Raw genomic sequence first — 23,151 nt, forward strand, 5'->3', positions numbered from 1 at the left:
AGTCCCTGACCCAGACTTCTGGGCAAAGCCAGGCTCCCAGGAATAAAAAAATCTGAGTTTTTTTTTTTTTTCTTTTCCCTGTCCTCAGTGGCTGTGTTCATACCTCTGCAGTTTGCAGCCACAGTGCCGTGACCCCATCAATTGTAAAGTGTGCCAAGTGAATCTGATACTAATCATAGGTAAAGTGCTGAAATTTGTGACTGGTTTCCTTTTATTCCATTAGAGTGGAGTCAATGTTATAAATGACCTGTAATAAGGTCATTCTCACTCAACTTGTATTCTGGTACGGCTTCTTGACTGAGAGAGAAAAAAATGGAGTGACAGCTGGTGCTGGGAGTACATCAAACCCTCGGTGTGCCTGTGGGATCTCCCCAGGGTACAGCCCGCATTTGTCGTGGTGTGGTGGCAGAGAAAACTGTTCACATTGTTGGTCCTGACAGTGTTTGGCCCTCTTGCTAAGCCAGATTTAATTTCTCCAACTACAGAATGGAGTGAACGAGAACTTCTCCATCCTACCTGCAGTCACTCTGCAGAACTAGACATACAAATGTAAATATATATACACACATAAATACAAATAATGCTTATATTAATAAAAACAAAAATTAAGACTTTAGTTTCTAAGAAAAGGGACTTTTTTACACTATTCTTTTTGTAAAACACATATATCGTTCTTCCTATAATTAGGTGCTAAACCGATGTTTTAAAATGTGATAACAAATGTCTTTGACATCTCTGATGATGAGACTGTATTCATGCAGAGCTCTGTGGAGGACACAAGAACAGTCAGATCACAGGTCAGTTCGTTTTACTAGAAAAGCATCTCTGTCAGCTTAAACGAGCCCTCTGCCATCTCACAATGGCTTGCTAATGGTACAGAAAGATACAAGCTAGAATGAAGTTGGGTAGGTGGAAGCCATCACGCTTTCTGAAAACACAGCTAATATCCTCTGGTCGATGGGTCTGTAGCGTGGACCTCCCATTCCTCACTCCCTTGGGGTGAGGAGGCAGACCCCCTACTGTAGCTGACTCCTTCCTGGGAGGTTCTACAGCCAAGGGAGCCCCTCAGAGTTGGCCAAGGAGCCAGCTGAGGAGAGCGAAGAGGGCTTCCAGATGGAAGCCTTAATTCTGAGCCGACAGTGTGGATATCGTGCTATTTGTGCTTCATCAGCTTTGCCAAGCCAGCTGAACGTGCCTCCCTGTAATTAATCAAGCAGTGAGCTATTTGCGGTGGGTCAGTTCTGCGCTGGGCCCTCCATTAAGGCTGGGAGTGTAGAAAGTTTTAAAGCCATGGTCTCTGCCTGCAAGTCTAGTCAGAGCTATGATATGGGAAACAGCAGAATCAGGGATTAAAGATTAATTAAGAAAAGCTCTTACATGCTTTAAAAATTGGGAGCGAATGCCATGTCTGAGAATTGGAGTAATCAAAGTAGGTTTCAGGAAGGAGGGGAACTTATGCTGGGACTTATAAGGGTGTGAAGAACTGAGGTAGAAGGAGGGTGAGGAAGGACGTGTCGGGGAAGGGAGAGGGCAGAGGCGCAGAGATGGGCATAGACAACCCTGTCCTGTTCTCTCTCTGCCCCTCTCTCCCTTACAATTGAACTGAATGTGAAGAGTAGAAAAAAACCTAAATCACTCCTATCAAAAAGTAGAAAAGTGAAACCTCGTGGACGCCATGATCTGCACTAAGTCGTAATGATGTTGCAGGCTGGCTGGGAACAACTTCCACGAGGTCAGGAAAACATACCTGCCCCTGGAACAGGATTATGCATTTGCTGGGGGGATGATGTCTGCCTCATTCAGTTGTCTTGGAAGCGCAAACCCCCGACTGTCTTTGTATCATGTGAGCGTCTCTGGCCAGATCAGGCTGACCTGTGGATGCACTCTGCGTGATCAAGCCGTTGATCAGTAAATCAGAACAGTAGCAGAGTTAGGCCTTTGTCACTTTCCATGGGTGGGATGGGGCAGAGCTGGGTCTAACTTCCAGCTTCCCTTTGCTCTGGCCCGTCTTTGCGGGCAAGCACTGGGCTTGCATCCAAGGTCCTGGGGTGTATAACTAGCATCTGGCCGGGAACAAAGGGAGCCGTGGTCAGCTAGTGAAGAAATCAAGCTTACAGGTGACAGGTTCTCTACTTCACCTCATCACCTCCCCCTCCAAAGCCCCGATATAAGAAAGAAGTCCTGGAAAACCAGAAGAACAAAGCTGACAGCACGCGGAGACGGGTGGGTGGGAGGCCAGCAAGGGAGGAGGCAGGGCAGGGAGTTGTTGTGCGTGCATGTGTTTTAAATTAATGATGGGAAGGATTTGAAGACTTGTACAATGACTTTGCCAGGGAAAACGTAATTAGCTGAAGACAACATGCTGCTGATGTTGGAACCGGTGGTTTAATGAAGCCTCCTGCCCTAATGAGAACGTCAGTGTGTTGCTCGGAGATTGCCGTCACAAACAGGGCCTCTTCTCCAGATTTTGTGCTTGATTAGTTCCAGAGAAAAATTGAATTGTAATAATTTTTTTTTTTAACAGGGAGAAACAAGAGCCACAGCACTTAGTGTATGGCCCAAGAGCAGACTCTTGACTGTCAATCTTCCCTCCCACTCCCCTCTTTGGTGTCAGACAAAGCTTGCTGGCAAGGAGTGAGGGGCTTGGAGGGAATATTAGCATGTGAAACACTAATTGTGTTCGTAGGTCAGCATCTCCCCCAGTCCTTAATTCCCGTGCCTGTTCCTTTGCTACAATTCTTCAGCTCTATTATGCATATTACTTGGTGCCAAGATTGAGTCACAGCTGGAGTGTTACAAGAGATGTGACCATGGATGCCCGTTATTCTCCTTAGCAAGGTGGGTCAAATAAGTTACAGGTTAGAAGAGCTTTATGAGCAGAAAGCCATGAATAAGAGTTTTGCTAACCTCTGTATTTGATCAGCATTAAATGACTTGCATTGGGAGTGACCATTATCATTGTTAGGGCCCTAATGCAAAACATGACCTGCAGGGTTTCTCCTACCTTTTCCAAATCTGTTGGCCAGCAGTCTTTTGGGTGACCTGACTGATGCAGGTTCTAATTTCCCTGAAAGTGTTCAAGTCCCACATTTTCTCCCCAGCCTATCTTCTACATGTGTTGTTGTATTATGGAACACATCTAGTGTTCCTCTTAGGGCTCTGACCCCAGAACAAGGGCTTACAGGCAGCAAAGAGACCTGAGTTTATGTGCAAGTGTGGCAGGCTATTCTCAAGGAGATAGTTGAGCATCTGTGCCTGTTGACCCTAAAGGCATTTGATTTCACTTAGAAAACATCCACCCAAGAACAGATATCTCCGTAAGTTTTCTCTTCCCATGTCGAAACGACCGCCCAGTAAGTCTGGCCGCCCTTGGCACAATTAAATTATTGCTTGAAATTATGCACTTGGTCAACCCAGTGATTACATTAACTGATCAGCTTAATTGAAGAAGATTGGGGGCATCTGGGGCAGGCAGTGAAGACAGTATTGAGTGTAGACATTTGAGAATCCTTACTTGCATAACCCTAAGAGTTAGATATAGGAGCAAGACCACCAGGGCTTAATTTGGAGAAGATGGGAAGTTGGGGAATTGCAGCCCAGGCTACAGTGGTGGGCTCCTTTCTACTCAACAAGGTCATAAAACAACATTGTTAAGATCAGTGGTTGGGTCTTTGAGCAAATTATGTAGCCCCTCTGATCTCCTGTTTCCTCACCTAAAAAATGGAAATGGTATTTTTGGTAGGATTAAATTATATTTATTGGTAGGATTAAATTTATTGGTAAATTTTATTGGTAGGTAAAATTTTATTGGTAGGTAAAATTTTATTTTTAGGTAAAATTTATTGGTAGGATTAAATAAAATGATAATGATAGTTCACCATTCACTGTGTTTGGCACACGGTATATACTTTACAAATGGTAGTTATTATTTCTCCTCCATTGTGCCGATACTATAGGAATAAGACAGTGTGTGTGTAGAATTGCAGAATGAGGCAAGAATTCAGGGGAGGAGTTAAGCATACGTGATGGGATTGCTATAGGAGCTGAGAAATGCTTTTGTAGTGGTATGTAGCCTCTGAAATCTTTTGCAAAGCTAGCCGTCAGCTCTGTAGGATTGTCACCTCTCCCAGTACAGACACTGTGCCATTGGAGGTTCTACTGTGAAAGAAAACCCTGGCAGGGCTTCTGAATACTTGACTAGACCCTGCCACGGCAGACCTCATGGCAATCATAATGATAAAGTTGGACCTCTGTTTGTGGGACAGAAATATGGTCAAGGCCCGCACCTGTGTGAAGGGCCTTCCACCTGTCCCCTCGCAGGCATCTCCTGGATTATGCAGCCTTTAAAGGTTCATCTCAGTTTTTAGCTGGGGAGGAAAAAAGACCTTTAAAAAAAAAAAAAAGACCTGGTTCAGAGAGTGATATTGATGAATATGGGCCCAAATCAGGGAAATCTTGACACCTTGACACACTCTCCGTTTTATTCCCAACTTTTTTCATCTGAAGTCATTGGAATTTCCACAGGTCATTGGAATCCCCACAGGGGTCCTGCACAATGTCTGCCCTCAGTTGATTTTCATTTGCTCAGCGCCAGCTGCTGCCCACAGAGCTGTTAGGTCTCTGAGACCTTCTCTCTTCCCCTTGGGCTGGGCTACCTGACGTTTGGGGAGATGGGAGGAAGAGGGTTTAACAACTCCATTATGTTCAGAGAGAAAGAGGGTTAAAGTCTAATGGTCATTAGCATATACCGTGCCAGCTGCCTCTTCTGTTACTTGTTCAATAATTCCCTTAATGCTTGGTCCTAATGGAGCAGATTATTGTTATTATTTTACTTCATTGAGATCACCTACTGCATAAAAACAAAGAGGAAAGGGGGAAAATAACGTGGCCAAGAATAGGCATGGAGCATTATCCAGCTGGAGATATTTATTTATTGGCTTCATGCTTGGCTTGTGAAGTTCTGAAGGGCTGGTGCACATGGTCCGTGGAGGGAGCCTGGCTCACGCAGCTCTGCCCATGGGTTGCTGAGACAGCGACCTGGCGTGCTTTTGCTTCCGTGTGGACCCGTTTATCTCCCAGCCTGCCTGTCATGCACAATATACACATTCGTGCACGTGCATGCACGCACATACCCACACGATGGGTCACATGTGGGGCCAGCCTCTTAACATAGCACTGATTGCGGTCCCATCCATAATGTCTGACTAAGCAGGAGCATCTCTCAGAAATTTTCTAAGTCTACATCTAGAGGGAGTGGAGGACCTCAGCTTTGCCTCTGTTGCGTGATTCCTCGCGGCTCTCTCACTCTGCAACAATCTAGGCCAGTCTTTGGAATTAGGGGATCCAGTAGGGTAGCCTTGGGCCCGGAAAAGCCAGCCGTGGCAAGCTGCTTCTGTCACCCTGCTTCGTCCAGCTCCACTCGACCTCAGCCTTCTCATTAAGGCAAACGGCAGGTTCCCCAAGGTACTAGTGATCAGAGAGCTCTGAGCTCCTTATGCACAAATGTACTCCCTTGCTTTTACTTTGGGACAGCAAAGTCAAGCCTCAGAGGTAAGAAAAATCCCAAGAACTAAAAAAGCAGCTCTATAAAAAGAACCTGAAAGAGGACAACTTGAAATAGCCCAGGCTGGCTCCAGCATGCTAGACTCTAGCCACTTTCCCTGCAGAGCTTCAGGCGCTCATTAGCTGAAACTCCTGAAGCCTCACAGAGGAGTTGAAGACAAACTTCCCAGATTAAAGAAGAAAGACAGTGATCAAACCGAACAGAATCAAAACTTTTAGACCTGGGAAAATAAAAAAAAAATTAAAAGCTATAAAGTTGAGTTTCCTCTTGAGAAGAACTTCATGCTCATAGCCTCTTTGGGTTGGGAGGGCCCTCTAAGGTCAAACTGCCTAACCTAGGGAGCTCTTGATCTTAGAGTTTTTCTCTTGCTTATATATGGAAGGTTGCCTGGTCCCTATCTTTACCCCCCAGATGGCATTTTAATGAGAGATCTTGGGGGGACATCCTGTGTCTTCCCTACGCTTTGGATATTTGGACTTTGAAGGGTGGGGATGGGGTTCTGAAGCATCTCATGGCAGCAGGCTCCAGTGAGAGGCTGACCAGGCAGGGCAGGTCTGTCCCCTGCCAGTGGGATGTGCAATTCACGTCAGAAGCCCCAGAGGAATGTTGAAGCCTCTTAATTAACATGGTGGCCTGTGGCAACTGGAAAGCATTTCCACACGATTAAAGACTTCAGCAAACCCCCAAGGGGAGGTAGTGTTCCTAATAATTTATAAATTGCACCCACTACTTAATAGGCTTAACCTGTAGCTTTTGTCTTCCATCTGGGAAGGAGATGGGCAGAGGATAATGGATTTCTATTCACCAGCCACCACAGAAAAGAGAATTTGCCAGAAGAGCAAACTTCTCTTCTAGTTTAGGGACTCCTGGCAGTAAAAGGATCCTCAAGGTCAAGAATGTGTTAATACAATTTCAATGACATCTTCTGATTTCCAAGGCCTATTGTGCCTTTGGGGAAGCGGGTGGGTCTGTTTATCAGGGCTGCATTGGCTAAGCTGGAGTTGATAGCCTGCCTCTGAAGGATCAGTTCCTTGGTCTGTAGTTGCTGGCATTACTGGGCAAGAAGAGCTCACAAATATTTTTTCCATAATTAGTTTACCAGTTGAGAGCTGTTTCCAGTTTGACAGGTATCAGTGTTATAATCAGGAAGTTTCCAATTTGGAAGAGTCAGTGCATTTCTTTTAATACTTCATTTGATAGATGAAGGCCTGGGGTAGGTTCATAGAGGCTGTGCAACTTGCACAAAGTTGTTCCGGTTAGCTCTGCTATTTTATGGGTGACCTACATGCTATTAGAAACTTACTATAGTTTTCCACGGGGCTCAGAGAAACGTAGGATTGGATGGGACCTTGAAAATCATCTATTCACCTCATCCATTCCCTACCCCTGGGATATTTGGATCTAGATTAGAAAGTGAGCAGCATTGCCATATGGGCTTACACAGTTTTTCTCCTCTTGGTCTGCCTTCTTTGAAAGCTGGAGAGAGATAGAAATGATCACTGTCATATGTGAGGCAGGGCATTTGCCCTAGACCTTTGGGCTTTGTTATTGGGGAAAAATAGGTGACAGGCCACCAAACTCGTGTGTTTTATTCTTAGTTTTTAACCACCATTTAATTCCTTTAGGAATAGAATTTGAATTCAGTGTGTCCAGTGCCTTGAGGGATAATTAATTATGTCTCAGATTCACTCTTCTGGTTACTCCTAGGGCGGAGCTAAGCTTTGAAATGTGAGTGGATTGATTGTCTGCAGCCACTTGACAGATGGTGGCCGGAAACATAATCTCAGCTTTTCCGCTTCTCTGCCAAGGGTTCGCAAAACCCAGGTGACTCCCTAAACTTTGGTGAAATTTGATAAATCTGGATTCTTTTTGTTGGGATTTACCGATCATACGGCACTGATTTGGGATAATGGAAGGGTTTTACTGGCCCCTGACGTTATAGGTTATACCTAGGGTATAACCTCCAGTCCAAATATCTTTACCTATCACAGTTTCTTCTTTTATAAGAAAAGAAGTTATGGCAGGCTATTTCCAGTCCTTGTGATCTGTTTTTATCTTCCTTTTGTGCCTATGTTTACCTTTAAAAACCAAATTATAGAGATTATTTTCTCTAACTCAAAGGTAAACCCCATGAGATCAGGACCTATTCCTTTATTATTCACTGCAGTATCTGCATAACAGTGACCATAAGAAAAATGCCTCTCTAAAGTGAGTAAATATCTGTTGAATGATTGAGTCATGAATCGAATGGATGAGTCACGTAAGCAACTGACGTATAAGCTTTGCTTGGAGGCACACAGATGATGTCCCTATTGAAAGATACTCAAAGTTGACCTCCCCTTCTTCCCTCCCTCCCTCCCTTCCTCTTTTCCTCCCCCTCTCCCGCCCTCCCTCCTTTCCTCCCTCCCTTTCCACCCTTCCTTCCACAGTTATTGAACACTTAACTTCATGGAAGGCACTACTAAGATTGACCCTGGAACTTAGCATCCTCTGCTCTCATGAAGTCTATAATCTAGTAGATGAGATCAACAAGTAAATCAGAGATAAAAGTACTTGTGGTTAGTTATGTGGAAGGGTTCTATGGGTGGTTCAGTGATATAGGGAAGAATTGGCTGAGGTTATGTCACTGAACTGACTTCAAAGGACAAGTAAGGGTTAGCTAAGGGAGTGAGGAATGACCCAGACCCAGGATGAATACACAGGTCAGATAATGAGACAGTCTTGTGGTTGGCCTGCATGACTGGGATGGCATAAAAGGGAACTCTGCCTAGAACTTTCTATCCCTGAACAATCACCATCAGTGCTATATAAAACATTCTAACATAAATATTACAAAATCTGCAAATTATCTGACAAACCTCATACTACTCTCTCAGGTAAGTGCCCAAATTGTCAGTTTCATGAGAAAATAAAAGCTGATTTCATTTGTTTGATCTCTGTTAAAGCCAGCAGAAATGATTTATTGATTTTTTTAAAGGAAAATATATTTTTAAATACCACTTTTTGCAAGCATCTTATTAATAGATGTGGAGATTTCATATACCCCAAACATACTTGTAGATACAAAAATTTTAACAGTTTTGAGGAAAATCAATAGAATAATCAGAAAACTCATGAAAAGATGAATAAAGAGCAAAAAATTACATATCTTGCTGTCAGTGTTATTTTTTTTAATGTTCAAAGTTTGCATTTTGTTACTTCTCACTTGGGTCCAAATGTACCTTAATGGGTTTTCTGTTTGTTTTGTTTTGCCATAAAAATTCAAGTTAACACATAAATGAAGCACATACTCTGAACACAGCTAGGGTAATGCAGAAGCTCAAAGCAAGGTGTAGGTGTAGGAAGAACTCCTGTGCACTTCTGTAAAGCCTGGGAGATCACATTGCCCACTGCGTTTGTCAGTATGCTCACGTTCACATGCCAGGTGGAAGTCTATTTGAATGGGGTTGAATGCTTAGAGGAAGTTTGTTCCTCCCAACAAACTTCCTTTCCTTTTTTAATTTTTATTAAATATAGTTGGTTTACAATGTTGTATTAGTGTAGTAAAGTGATTCAGTTGAGTATATATTATTTCAGATTCTCTCCCATTATAGGTTATTATAAGATATTGAATATAGTTCCCTATGCTATACAGTAGGACCTTGTTGTTTATCTGTTTTATATATAGTAGTTTGTATCTGCTAATCCCAAACTCTTAATTTATCACTCCCCCCCTTTCCCCTTTGGTAACTATAAGTTTACCAACAAATTTTCTTTTGTCAGACAAGAACTCGCCTTGCTCTTTTTCACTTGATTATTAGGAAGCTCCTAGCCCTTCTTGGCCTAGGCTTTCTTTCCATTCATCTGCCACCTCTTGGTTTCATTAGGTTATTTGAAAGAAAAATCCTAGAGCCTCTGTGAGTTTCACTGAAACTGCTTAAAATCTCCAATGGAAGTAGAAGGGTTAAAAGTAATGGTAACATCAAAGAATGGTGGTTTATCACAGGAATGCAAAAGCAATCGAATTTGAGTCCTCACCATAGACGGAACATTATCAAAGTGGCTACACCCATGCCTTTTCCCAGTATAGTGGAGGCCCTGTACATAAAGTTCTCCTACCTACTCCCTCCTCACTGGATAGAGCAGATAAGCAGTCCAGAGGTATTTGTGTGTAGTGATTTTACAAATTATTATTACAACATATTATTAAATAATATTACAAATTAATATCATATAACTTATGTATATTATTATTTCGATAGTAGTCCACAACTAGTAAGTCATAACAAAGCGTTGTGACATCTGCCATCATTTTGGGTTATAGATGCAGAGAGACTATTCCACAGTTTGAGTGCCTGAGAATGTTTTTTCATATGCCTGTGCTGTTTCACCTAATGGCTGGAGCTCATTATTGGTAACTGATTATTAAAAAACTGAGGTCATCTGGAGTCAGTGACTCTAAGCAGACGGAATGTTTTGCTAAAGCAGTACTAGAGCTGCTAAATGAACTGGCTTAGCCGAACAAAAACGTGTATTCTAGCTCCCTATGAGTTGTTATTTTTTAAAAAATTAGCATAAAATATTGCTAATTGAGTGTCTAGGCCCCTACATGGTAAAGGGGACTTTAGATGAACCTAACAAAACAGTACCATGAAAAGAGCAGTGGAAGAGGATCTGGGTGTAGAACCGGTTCTACACTGTCTAGTTTTGTCGTTTCTCTGGGCCTTCATTTCTTCAGAAGAGGAGGGGCTGAGTCTAAAGATTTTCACTGGGTCTCACAGTTGAGAGGGAACGCAGATTTCTCTGTCGAAATTCAACTAAACTGAGAGTCTAATGGTATCCTCCAGGCAGGTAGTGGTGTGTGAGGCACAGTCTTATTTTAGCACAGAGACCCTGAAATGCATCTGCTGTCTTTGCCCTGCCTACTAACCTTGAGTAGGACGCTTGAGTGGGTGCTTGTGCAAGGTCCTTTGTTTACGATAGTGTCTCTTTGTCAGCTAGATGTGCACTTTGAGTAGTTTCTCTTTTTCCTTCGAAAGGTGAGGATGGATTCAGGTGGAATTACCCATATTCTCCTACTCTATCCTTTTAAAATTCATGAGATAGATGCCAGGGTGTATATGTCTCCAATGAGCGAAGCTCAGTCGGGGTGACTGCAGCCTAGTGGTTAAGAAGGTAGGCTCTGGAGTGGGAGTCATTTTGGCCCCATTCCAGTCCTACGATTCATTTGCTGTGTGACCTTGGACAAGTTATTCGGCCTCTGTGCCCTAGCCTCTTCAAATGTAAAATGGGGAAATAGTTGACCCTACCTCTCAGAGTGTAGAGCATTTGGGGCAAATGTCTGATACAAAGTAAAAGCCCCATTAACAGACCACTGTCGTTGCTTTATTCCTGTGTAATAAGGGGCATGGACCTATGGCCTGGATCTTATCACAACCCCGTTGTGAGCAACTGAAAGGAGAATCAGAGAGGAAGAGCGGAAGGGGCGCCTGAAGACCTCTCTGCGAGCGGGAAGGATGGTGCTTAAACCATTCCCGGGAGATGGATGTTTATGCTCCCCTTACAGCTCTTTAGGGAATAAAATTACCTCTAGCTTTCACTTGCCTAATTCAATGTCTGACAACTTCCCTGGCTCGGGAAGTTATTCTTTCTGTGTGGCTTAATTACCTATTGTTGCAGTTTCAGTTTGGGATGAAGGAAAGTTAGTGGGTCTGACTCTGAGATAAAGGGTCTGCCGAAAAACCACTGGGTTGGACTCAAACACTCATTCTCGGCAAACGGGTGCGGGGCTCAGGTCTGCCCTGTTGAGGTGCCCCAGGGGCTCTCTGTGCACATCTGCAGGGCGGCCAGGAGGGAGGGACCATGGGCGGCAGGGGCGGCACTTATCAGGGACCTAGAATGCTTGGCTCTGGACTCCCACCCCCACTGTAACCTGAGCAGCTTCATATTCATGCTTTCTCTGTACTTGCTTGAGAGATTTCACCAGGAGAAAGGGTTATGCAGATAAAAGAAAAATTTGAAAACCTGGAGGCCAGTGTATGTCTCCAAAAAGCTACCCGACATGACAGGTCACTTGACAGCTGACTCGGTTACTTCTTGTCTCAGCTCCTCTGAGCTGCCTGTTGGAAAGCAGCAGCATCCTGTGTGTGAGTGCGTGCGCACGTGCTCACAGTGATGGTGGGAGAGGGAGGATAAATGGGAAAATTTACAGGGAGTGGAACTTTATAAATCTAAGATATAATTATTATGAGACTGGAAAAAGCCCCCTCTAATATATTCAAGGGAATCATCTTGACCCAGCCTTGTGTGGGGGAGCCCCTGGGAATTAATAGAGGGTTTTCACCTCTAGCCTATATGATGGGGTGACAGTGATTGTAGCCCAAGATTGAGAGCAGAACCATGTGGCACATGCCCACCTAATGAAATAGGTTCCGAGGGGTATTGACCAAAGTAAAGGGAGTGAATACAGATTGTGCACGGGAAGATTTATGCCCACTGAGTGCTGTGCAGCAATGGGCTTGTAAGCCCTTCCCGCCAAACACTGCCCTGGGCACACGTTAAGGCGAGGCATTGAGCCTCGCTGAGCACTGCATCCTCGTCTCTGACGGACAACTTAGTTGTGTTCAGGCTTTTAAGTAATGGCCTCAGAGGATGGCCTTGGAGCACCGGAAGGTTCAGAAGGAAACTCCTCTGCCAGCCTGAGTCCAGGACAACATGGGTCTCAGTCCCTTCTCTTGAGCTTAGCAAGAATGGGAACATCACTCAGGACTGTGTGAGTGGGAGAAGGCTGTCTCCTAAAGCAGCAGTGACCCCAAAAGTCATGTTCAAATGATGAGATTTCTCTGCACACTTGGTTGTAAGTTCCTGACGGATGTAAACTTCTCTTCGGATGGGTCTCTGATTTTCTCCTGCTTGGGCAATTACTCTGATGGAGACATTTAAGGTTAGGCTGACAGCCTTGACTCCCTGTGATACAATCTATTAGATGTGTTACATAACTTAGTACTTACACCACCCTGTGAGGGTAAGTGGTATCTTTTCCATTATACAGATGAGGAATCTGTGGTATCTTCTCTCTTATACAGAATCTGAGGTCTCGAATTTATAGGACTTGCTGATGGTTGGTGGAGGCAGAGTTAGAATCTATATATGATTGATTTTAAGATTTGAAAGAGGAAGAAACCAGATGCCATCCCACTGCTAAAAATTGGCCTGAAACCAGCTTTACATATAGCAGATCTGCTTTAAAAAACCCTCTCTCTTATTTCTGCAGCTGAAATTACACACACACACACACACACACACACACACACACACACACACACACACACACACACACACACACACACACACACAATCACAAAGACTTCTTTCTTCTTCAAATTGTTTGCTAAGCCAGAAGCAACCGTGGATCACTTGAAATGATGCACTAATCATCCCAGTTCCATTTTTCTTTCACCCTGATCACCGATCACAGCAGACTGTCCCTTTACTGCTGAGTGACGCTTGCTATAAGCACGTACTGCACCTAAGTGAATGAATGAATTAATGGGTGAGTGATGGATGGTAACAGCGGGAGGGGTGAGGCCCCTTGGTGGGATGAGCTCACCCATCTTCCTGCATCCACCTGCTGTCCTCTCTTCCTAGGGTGGCATGATAGCGCTGCTGCTGTCCATCTTGTGCCTCGTGATGATCCTGTACACTCGCCGGCGCTGGTGCAAGCGCCGCCGGGTCCCCCAGCCCCAGAAGAGTGCCAGCGCTGAGGCTGCCAATGAGATTCACTACATTCCTTCTGTGCTGATCGGCGGGCACGGGCGGGAGAGTCTGCGCAATGCCCGCGTGCAGGGCCACAACTCCAGCGGCACCCTGAGCATCCGGGAGACACCAATCCTGGATGGCTACGAGTACGACATCACTGACCTGCGCCACCACCTGCAGAGGGAGTGCATGAACGGAGGGGAGGACTTCGCCAGCCAGGTTACCCGCACCCTCGACTCCCTGCAGGGCTGCAACGAGAAGGCAGGGATGGACCTCACGCCAGGTGGGTGCCTCGGTCCTTGTCTCAGGGCACTAGAGAGTGGGTAGGGAACAGCTGTTTTCTAATTTCATGGCTGGTTGTCATACATAATGGGATGTGCCAGTGCCCTTTCCCGGGTGGGCAAGAAGCGTAAGCATTTTCCTGAGATGATGGGAGCCGTTTTCTAATATACGAAATCAGAAGAACAAGGGTGAATTGGATCCCTCTCCACTTCCACTTGGCACTGGAAGTAGAGGGACTTTTACGTCCAACAGAAGAGTGGGTTAGAGGCTTTTCCATATGTAATGAGCAATCCTCGGGAAAATAGGGATGTAGCAGAAAAGGTCAACGTGCGTGTGTGACATTTTTGTGTGTGGTATGTTTGTGTGGGCAATTCAATTTTCCATTGAAGTGGAGGGGACAGAGGTATCTTTCTTTTCTATGACTCCTGAGACTTTGGCCTGGGGTGTTTTAGTTGTGTTGTCTTGCCCATACCTCTGTGGTCTTTACAAGGGATGTACTTCTTCAAAGAAAATAAAGGAATACGATCAAACTGATTGACCTCAGATGCTTTGTGCATCTATGAGACACTGGGTGGAAGAGACTTGGAGCTAATGTGGCTGAACAAGACCAGAGTCGGTCAAATGCAGAGAGGAAATGACTGTACTTCTCATTTATAGCCGATCTCTCATACTGCTATAAATAACAACTATCTGTAGATAGAACCCCAAGACAATGATCCTTCAAGGAACTGCCCAATTATCTTTGAAGAAGACATTTTTGAAACTGAATATTGCTTAAGATATGTGGACTTGCTGTGGGGCTTGAAATCACATCATGGAGGTTTCCATTCTGCTTGTTATCTAGAGAAGATCCTATGACGAGGCATGTCTTAATAAGGTGTAAAGTCTAGACATTCCTTGAGACTAGGGGATGTGTCTTCAATATCTCGTATATTCCATAGCACCTGCCATCGTGCTAAGCCCACCAAGTAGCCATGTGATTAGAGACTCGGGGAGCAGGCAGATAGCACAAATACGTGAGAGAGCTGGATGTCAACAACAGGGAACGGAGCAGACTGGGATGAGAGAGAGGGGGCAGGTTCCGCCTGAATGCGCTCAAATTCAGATTTCTGTGAAACTCTGTGCTGACCAAAGGAAAGAAATCTGCAGTCTGTATCTCACCGAACGGCCACACGTGGTGACCCTATCAATACAGAATTGGTTGAATTGGATTTCCTTTCTTCACCCCTTCTCTCATAACTCTGTAGTCCCCTACAAATCAAAAAGAAGCATTTCAGTCTCTGCGAGTCTCTCACTTTAAAGCTTTCATATTTCAGTTTCTGTGAAACCCCACGTACTTGGTTCATGCAGATTTCCTTGCTCTCACTTTCTTCGGCCTTTTAAAGTTTCTGCCTTGGCCTTTCCTTATACAGGAAGCGACAATGCCAAGCTGTCGCTGATGAACAAGTATAAAGATAACATCATTGCTACCAGCCCCGTGGACTCCAACCACCAGCAGGCCACTCTGCTTTCTCACACCTCCAGTAGCCAGAGAAAGAGGATCAACAACAAAGCAAGAGGTACCCGCGTCTGGTGCTAGGGCTTGAAGGTGGCTTCCTTAATACCGGCAGGGGCAGGGCCTTGACCCCCACTCTCAGGCATCGCTAGAGGGGCTGTGTTTGGTCGCAGCCTTTCTACAGGCCTGTTGTGTGTTACTTAACCAACAAATTTAAAGGTATACACACCTTTTGACCAAGTAATTTTAGCAATGAGAATTTATACTTAGTAAATAATAATTGGACAAGTATGCAAAGATGTGTGTAAAAGGCTGTTCATCCCAACATTGTTTAAAAGAGCAAAAAATTGGAAGTAGCTTAAATGTCCGTCAATGGGGAATTGCTTAACTACCTGCACATCTGTCTCCCGGCCAGTGGCTTAACATGATACTATAGATCTATATTTGTTCATGTGGAAAGTTGCCCACCCATCTATTCAATGGGGAAAAATTAGGTTATAAAATAGAAGGTACAGCAGAATGCCATTTTTAAGGGGAACTTAAAAAACCTTTATCTGCTTCTGTATCAGGAAAAAGATGGAGAGTGTATTCATCAAATGTTAACAGAGTCTTTCTCTGACTTGGAGGATTTAGAGGACATCAGCCTTGTTCCTTTTAAACATGTGGGGGTCTTTTGTTTATTCTTTTCTCTCTTTTTCACATTGAATATATATTAATCCTAGAACCAGTTAAAAAATACAATATAGACATTAAGACATACAGACATATGCCCCTTAGGACATAATTCCAGCCTCTATCAACCAGAATCATGACGTGTAATGAGGGAAATTTCCCTTTCTTCCTTTTCCACGTACCGTCCACGATTGTCCTCTCTGGCAGGTGGCTCTCCTCAGTAGGAGCATGGGCTGGGTGGATGTAGGGCTTTAGTGATGGCTGTCATATCGAGGTCTCCTTCTCCAATAAATCTGTGTATCATCAGGAAGCTCCAATCCCTGTGGCTACTCCTCCCAGATTGTCAGTCACCCTGCTTGTGTTTTCCCCTTGAACTTGCCCAATGATTTGGTGTCATGAAGACAAAACTGAAGACACTGTTTTTGCCCTTGTCTTTTCATTACAGCTGGTTCCGCCTTCCTGAACCCTGAAGGGGATTCTAGCACAGAGGCAGAAAATGACCCCCAGCTGACCTTTTACACTGACCCCTCGCGGAGCCGAAGGCGCAGTAGAGGTAGGAAGGATAGAGGGGCAAAGTGGGGTGAGAGGGGCCATGGGGCGGGGAAGGCAGGCAGCTACAGAGGTGCTGGGTCAGGGAGGGGGCTCTGTGGACCAAAGCCAGTGTCCGCAGGAAGAATTCTTGGACCAAACTTGGTGTTTCCTCCTAAGGAAGAAAGAAGAGCCTAGAGTGGAAAATTTCAGAGAATCATCTCTCCCAGATAATGGCACTCTCAAACAAGTTTCCAAGTTGTTTGAAAGGCTATTTCTTGGTCAGAAGACTCTCAATTCCTTCTGGAAGCCTCGGGAGTCATATTTTGCTGTTTAGACACAGGAAATAAAGTTGATAAAGTGTGTTATATGTGAAAAAATAGACAGTATATTTACCCTCGCTTACCCAGCCATCCTGGGATTGAGTGAGGCAGAGCTTGGGGGGTGGGGTAGTTGAGGAACGATCTGTGGCCTGAAAAACATGCGAAGTGGTTTTTGACCTTTAATCCCCTGCCCAGCAGAATCACAGGACTCCCAGGGCCCAAGTCCCCTCCCTTCTCCTAGCAGGGCCCAGGTTGGTTTGTTCATTCTTCTCAGTGTTGATAGAGTTGTCCTTTCACGCAGCCACGGTCTGTGACTCTCCACCCTGATGTTCAGTGGCTTCAGGCATGGCTGTTGCAGCTGTGGCTACCAGTGCCTATGACTTTGTGGTCTCACCATCGTTACTGAGGGAGGTCTGTGTTCAGGCACCAAAAAAGCTTCAGCATTTACTTGCTGTGTGATACTGGATAAAGGCAACAACTTCTCTGAGCCGCAGTTTCCTCACATATTAAATGGGTTAACAATACCTCACGCATAGGGCTTAATTATATTAAAATGTGCCTTTTTGGTGACTGGCAAGGCACTATGAGATCTCTATTGTGTTGCTGTTAGAACTCTCCACAGTGCAGGCTTGGCTTTCTACAGCACTTCATCTTAAAGAATTTTAGACGGGCCCGTCGAGATACAATGGAGGGTATTTGAGTGATGTCATCTTGTGTGATAGCCAATAACATTTTCCCCAGCCAATAATCAACCAGTGCCGCCCCCCACCCAAAGACACCTACCTTTTGGCTGTCTCCCACCTCCATCTGAGTTCTTGACGTACTGAAGAATTCTTCCCAGAGATTGAAGGAAGCCCTGTTAATTCCTCAGTTCCAGTTCTGCAGGCTCTGCTGCTATCAGTACAAAAGTTCTTCCCACCACTTTTCTCAAGAGATCAGTGGGGCTCTGGGTTGCCTAATGTCTGGTGCCCCAGTATCCCTGAGGTGAGACTGTTGACTCTTGATGTTCATTACATATTTATATACAGCAGAGAGTCGTCCTAGGCCCATCCACCCTAGGCCACAGCAAAGCAGGGTGGGTTCTGCTTTAATAAAATCCCGTGTAAGAAAATCTATAGTAATGAATTAGAATGAGTTCCTTTGCAACATAAAATTGTTACTTTTAAATACCAAGGTCTCCTAGTACGTCAACTGTTTATTGCTTTTAACTAGACTGTAAGCTTCTTATGGATGGGCTTTTCTAATTTATTTTTCCAAAGTGCCTAGTGAGGGATTTTGCCTGTAATAGATGCTTGCCAGTGTTTGTTGAATTGAACTGGATACATCAATCAGGCCAGCAGGAAATTTTATAACCCACCTGTCATGGGTCAGGCTTTGTGATCAGTAGTAGAAACCTGAAAACATGGCACAGTGATAAGACTTAATTTAATAATATAAATAAAGTAGAACGAGTACTCAGAAGAGAGGAAAGTTAATTCTACCTGGCAGCAAAAGGAGGCAAAAAGGGAGAAAATAATTAGCCTTGGATTATATACAATGCATAGAATTTCTTGAAAGAGGAAAATCTAGGGGAAGGGGCATTTCAGTAGAGGAAAAGAGCAGATACAAAGCCTTGAAGGCACAAAAGAACATGGCATTTCCAAGCAAGTAAAAGGAGTTCAATGTGGTAGTTGTAATCCAGGATTTGAATATGTAGGCACACAGGGATAGGAGGGATGGGGCTGGATAACAGGCTAGAGGACCAGTGCACGCACGATGTTAATGGGTTTGCACTTGGTTCTGTAGGTCAAAGGGGACCGCTGGAAATTTTGAAGTTAGGTAGAGATTCTGGATGATGGGTTGATGATGCAGAAGGACCAGAGAGACAAGAGGCAGAGCAGCAAGTCATTTTGCCATCACAGGAGAGCAAGTGCCTGTAAACAGTGACTACACTGTGTGAGAAGGGCTGTAACAGCAGGGTGCACAAGGGTGGGAGGAACAGCAAGGAATGAGTGAGAATCGGTTCTTGAAGGTTTCAGGGAAGTGTTTACAGGGAGATATTGTTTGAGCTGAGACTTGAAGAGTAGGTGTATACCAGGCTGACAAGGTGACAAAATGGCATTCTGTGGAGGAGGAAATAGTATGTGCAGTCACAGGGACATAAACAATAATTGTCTAGTCAGAGAGCAGGAAATAGTTTACTAGAATAAAGCTTCTGGGGCAGCCTGTGGTCTGCTTCGGAAATAAGGCTGGAAGATCAGGAGATCTCCCTTGACTGAAGGACTTAGACCTGACACTTCAGCTGGAGTCACTGAAGGTTTTTTAAAGAGCAAAGCCCTGGTCTGCTCTGCTTTGTGAACGATCCCTCTAAGGCAGCGTGGAGGATAGGTGAGAGCAGGGGGAAGTTGAGGCAGGGAGACTGGGTGGATGGCTGTTGCCATAGTCCAGGGGTGAGATGATAGACCAAGGTAGGGATGCAGAGGATGGAGCAAGAGAAATTTGGGGCACAGAATGAAAAAAGATTTAATGGCATTGGTGGGGGGTGGGGGTGGCTTATGAAAGAGAGGGAAGAGATAGACATGATGGTGTTTGGGGACTTGAGGAACCAAGTAGACGGCAGTGCCATTCTCTGGGCAGTGGAAATGGTAGGGAGAGCAGGGTTGGAAGGAGGGTGCAGAGCCCAGTTTTGGATATCGCATTTGAGTGCCTGAGGGCCATTCGGGTGGCGGATCTGGGCGCTGCTCAGGCCTGGTATGGGCTGGAGGAAGAAATGTGTAAGTGTGGGAAATAGACTCCGTGTTGAAAGGGTACTAACATGAATAGAAAATCTCCAGGTAGCAAGGGACAGGGGATCCAGAGGCCACCTGCCACCCTGCAATCACTCCCTCCCAGCTATTGCCAACACACCCACTCAGGGGACCTGCTCCCAGAAAAGATGTGTGCAGCCATAGACCACATCTTTTCCCGTGTTCCTGAGAACGGCAATTGCAAAGACTCCACTGGACCCAGAGATTGAATAGTGAATTGTCTAGGGGCTGTAACCTCACTGGATCTGTGTGTTGATTCCAGCTCCCCTCCTTAGTAGCTGCTTGACCCTGGACATGCCCTATAGCCTCTCTAACGCACTGTTTCTGTGGGAGCTGCCTCATCAGGCTGTCATCGTTAAATGATATGCCCAGGTGTGAGACACGTAAGACACCTGATATGTCAGGTGTAAGGTGCCTGACAGGTAATTACACTTATTCATAAATGTTAACTATCACTATAAGGTTAATCTCTTTGAGACTTATTTTCCTTATCTATAAAGTGGGTAGGTACTGTACAGACTCATAGATTTATTGTAAGGAAGCAAATATTTAAAATAATGTATGTACAACACTTAGCACGTTGTCAGCCATAATAGATGCCTTTCATTGCTATCAATAATAAATATTAACACAGACTGTAAGAAAATTCCAAAGTATTCATACATTTGGTCGGCAGCTTGCTTTGCTTTCTTGCTTTCCCACATCTGTTCTGTTTCCATGTGAAAGGTCCCTCTTCTTACTACCATTTTATCCTCTCCACCAAAACCAAACAAACACCCCCAAAACCTCCCTTCTTAGCCCTTTCCTTAGCTACTTGGAAGTGTTTCTTATCCCTCAGCTTTCATATTTTCTCCCTAAGCTTCCATTTATAACCTTACCCCAAGGACTGCAGGACTGGGGAGAGCCTTCTGGTGTGACAATATCTTCTACTTGTATAGAGCAGACGTTCCTTGTTTTCCTCCTTCCAAGCCCTGGACTCTCACCCACAGAGTAGGTGAGAGGTAGTTTGAACCCCAGGAGTGGAGAAGCTGGTTGGTGAGAGCGCCCTCTGTGGAAAGCCATGGGAAGTGCAGGGAGTTCCAGCGTAGGGTAAAAGCATTCCCACCGCCCTTGGGCAAGAGGTTGGAGCCCTGCCAGGCGAGTAGAGGGGGACAGTGCCCTCCTTTATGATTTCTCTTGTGACCTGGCCCAGGAGGCATGCAGAAGACTTGCTCACAGCTGACCATTGTTGACTCTGAGGACCACCAGCGGCCCAGTCCCCTCCTACACCAGGCGATGACATGGTGTTCCATGAGGGTGAAAGTCACTGAGCTCACGCACTAGACACATTTCCCACCTGGGCTGGGTTTGCCAACTGCCTCCCCTGTTTTCCAGGTTGAGCAGCAAAAGGCCGAGATGGCCCTTCACTACCGAGATTTTTCCCATCAAGTGTCTTGCTTTTGCCTTGTTTTCAGTGGGCTCTCCCCGAAGTCCTGTGAATAAGACCACCTTGACCTTGATCAGCGTCACCAGCTGCGTGATCGGCCTTGTGTGTTCCTCTCACGTCAGCTGCCCTCTCGTTGTCAAAATCACCCTGCACGTCCCCGAGCACCTGATCGCTGATGGTAAGTCCACCTCTGAGGATGCCACCTCTGCTCCTCCCCCGAGAAGAATGTTTCAGGGTGGGCAGGGAAAATATAGACAAGCCAGGGAGCCCTGTTACCTATTAGTGAGGAAAAAATAAACCTGGATAAGAAAGACTTAGGACAAAGTTAGATCGTCCACTGATGAAATCAGAAAGCAGGTTAAAAAAAAAAAAAAGAACAGATCACCTCCTCCTTTCTATGCCCATTTCCCATTTCTGTTTGTTTTTAATTAAGCACCTGTCTTTGTGGATAAATGCAGGGCATACTGGCTATAGGTACATAGACACCAAGATTCTCTTAGCCTTTGAATGGGGAAAAGCTAAGTGGAGTAGTAGAATGTTTAAGCGTTAGCCACGTTTCCATTTGATACGCCTGGTGAGAAATTCCTAATTGCAGTAACTTGCTATGAGCCTAGAACTCTGAAGCAATAATTTACTTTCATCCAGGGGGACCCTGACATAATGAGGGAATAATATACATTCTGAGAGTCCCTGAATTAGTTAAACCCAGAGCACCTAATTGACTTGTTAATGTCTGTTCTCTTGGTTGCCGTAAGGCTGAAAACAGGTGGGGACTGTCTGGAGTGTTAGAGGGCCTGCTATTTATTTTCATGGCAACTGAAGACAGGCAGCAGGTCTCCATTCCTTGGACGACTGCCAGGGTCTGATGGAGCCGTGCCACGGCCATCACAGAGCTGCTCTGTCCCTGTATCCCTTGGGTCCACACTAGTAGACATGGGATGGGACAAGGCAGCAGGGGATGATATGGCGGGAGATCCAAGTGTTGGCCGAGTCTCCATCCGCTGATCCCTTGCTCTGTGACTCGTGGCGGGCCAGGGTTGGTAGAAGTAATGACCTCGGGTGGGGGCTAATCTGCAGAGCATTGCTCAGCCTGTCTTCAGTAATGTGTGTGTGTGCTGTGGGCACACACGGGCATGCCTCCTCTCTCTCCCCCTGCAGGGAGCCGCTTCATCTTGCTGGAGGGGAGCCAGCTGGATGCCAGCGACTGGCTGAACCCTGCCCAAGTGGTTCTCTTCTCTCAGCAGAACTCCAGTGGGCCCTGGGCCATGGACCTTTGTGCCCGGCGGCTCCTGGACCCCTGTGAACACCAGTGTGACCCCGAAACTGGTAGGCGGGAGCACCGGGCAGAGGGTAACTGTCAGAGTTCATGCCTCTTGCAACTACCCCTCAAAATCCAGGCCATCCCTCCCAACTGACCCATTACCCCTGGGAGCCGAGACTGTGCAAGCTGGCAGCATGTGGGTGAGCCCCTGAGCTCGCTGGCTTAAAACGTGAGGTCATCTTCTGGCAGAAGCCTTGGAAGCCTCCTAACTGTAGCCCCAAGCCAGACAGATCAGCTCGCTGTGACCTCCACAGCCCATGTGCCCTCCAGTCAGGGGATGTCAGCCAAGGGGGCTAAACTTTTATGCATGTTTATTGTAGAAAATATGGGGGGCTTCCCTGGTGGTGCAGTGGTTAGGAATCCGCCTGCCAATGCAGGGAACATGGGTTTGAGCCCTGGTTCGGGAAGATCCCACATGCTGCAGAGCAGCTAGGCCCGTGCGCCACAACGATTGAGCCTGCACTCTAGAGCCCGCGCACCTAGAGCCGGTGCTCCACGATGAGAGAGGCCACCGCAATGAGAGGCCCGCGCACGGCAATGAAGAGTAGCCCCCGCTCACCGCAACTAAAAAAAAAAGCCCACGTGCAGCAACGAAGACCCAATGCAGCCAAAAATAAATAAATTAATTAATTTAAAAAAAATGGGAAAATTAGAAAAGCTTATAGAAGAAAATAATAATCATCTATAATTCTATCTCCTGCAGAAATAATTTAAAAAATTTAATGTCTTTCCTCCCTTCCGATCTTTTATCTATGCCTGATTCTTAGAGGCTTGTAAGCACACCAAGTCCAGTAGAGTTGTCTTGATTTTTTTCACTTAACATTCTATCATGGGAATTTTCCAGAACCACTAAATAATCCTCAATAACGTAATTCTAATGGCCATTTGGTGTTCCACTGTGTGTCTATATCATAGCTCCTATTTAAATAGTCCCCTATTATTTGACATGTAAGACGCATTAAATTTTTAATTTTTATGAACACTACTAAAATGAATATCTTTCCACATAAATGTAGGG

General features: G+C 45.4%; 1 protein-coding gene across 3 annotated transcripts in view; it reads left to right on the plus strand.

The window, feature by feature from the left end:
* Positions 1-23,151, plus strand: part of ASTN1 (astrotactin 1) — a 332,481-nt gene that overhangs the window by 138,589 nt on the left and 170,741 nt on the right. For 2 of the 3 annotated variants that reach the window (XM_027086238.1, XM_027086239.1), the window contains exons 3-7: positions 13,190-13,583; positions 14,995-15,141; positions 16,195-16,302; positions 20,841-20,990; positions 21,971-22,138. In XM_027086238.1, the coding sequence (XP_026942039.1) occupies positions 13,190-13,583; positions 14,995-15,141; positions 16,195-16,302; positions 20,841-20,990; positions 21,971-22,138 (967 nt within the window). Of the gene's footprint in view, positions 1-13,189; positions 13,584-14,994; positions 15,142-16,194; positions 16,303-20,840; positions 20,991-21,970; positions 22,163-23,151 lie in introns of all 3 variants that reach the window. The other variant, XM_027086237.1, reaches the window with a different exon arrangement.

The sequence above is a fragment of the Aethalodelphis obliquidens genome, unplaced genomic scaffold (assembly GCF_003676395.1).
Source record: "Aethalodelphis obliquidens isolate GAN/ISIS:26980383/991018 unplaced genomic scaffold, ASM367639v1 scaffold55, whole genome shotgun sequence".
Taxonomy (NCBI): Eukaryota; Metazoa; Chordata; class Mammalia; order Artiodactyla; family Delphinidae; genus Aethalodelphis; species Aethalodelphis obliquidens.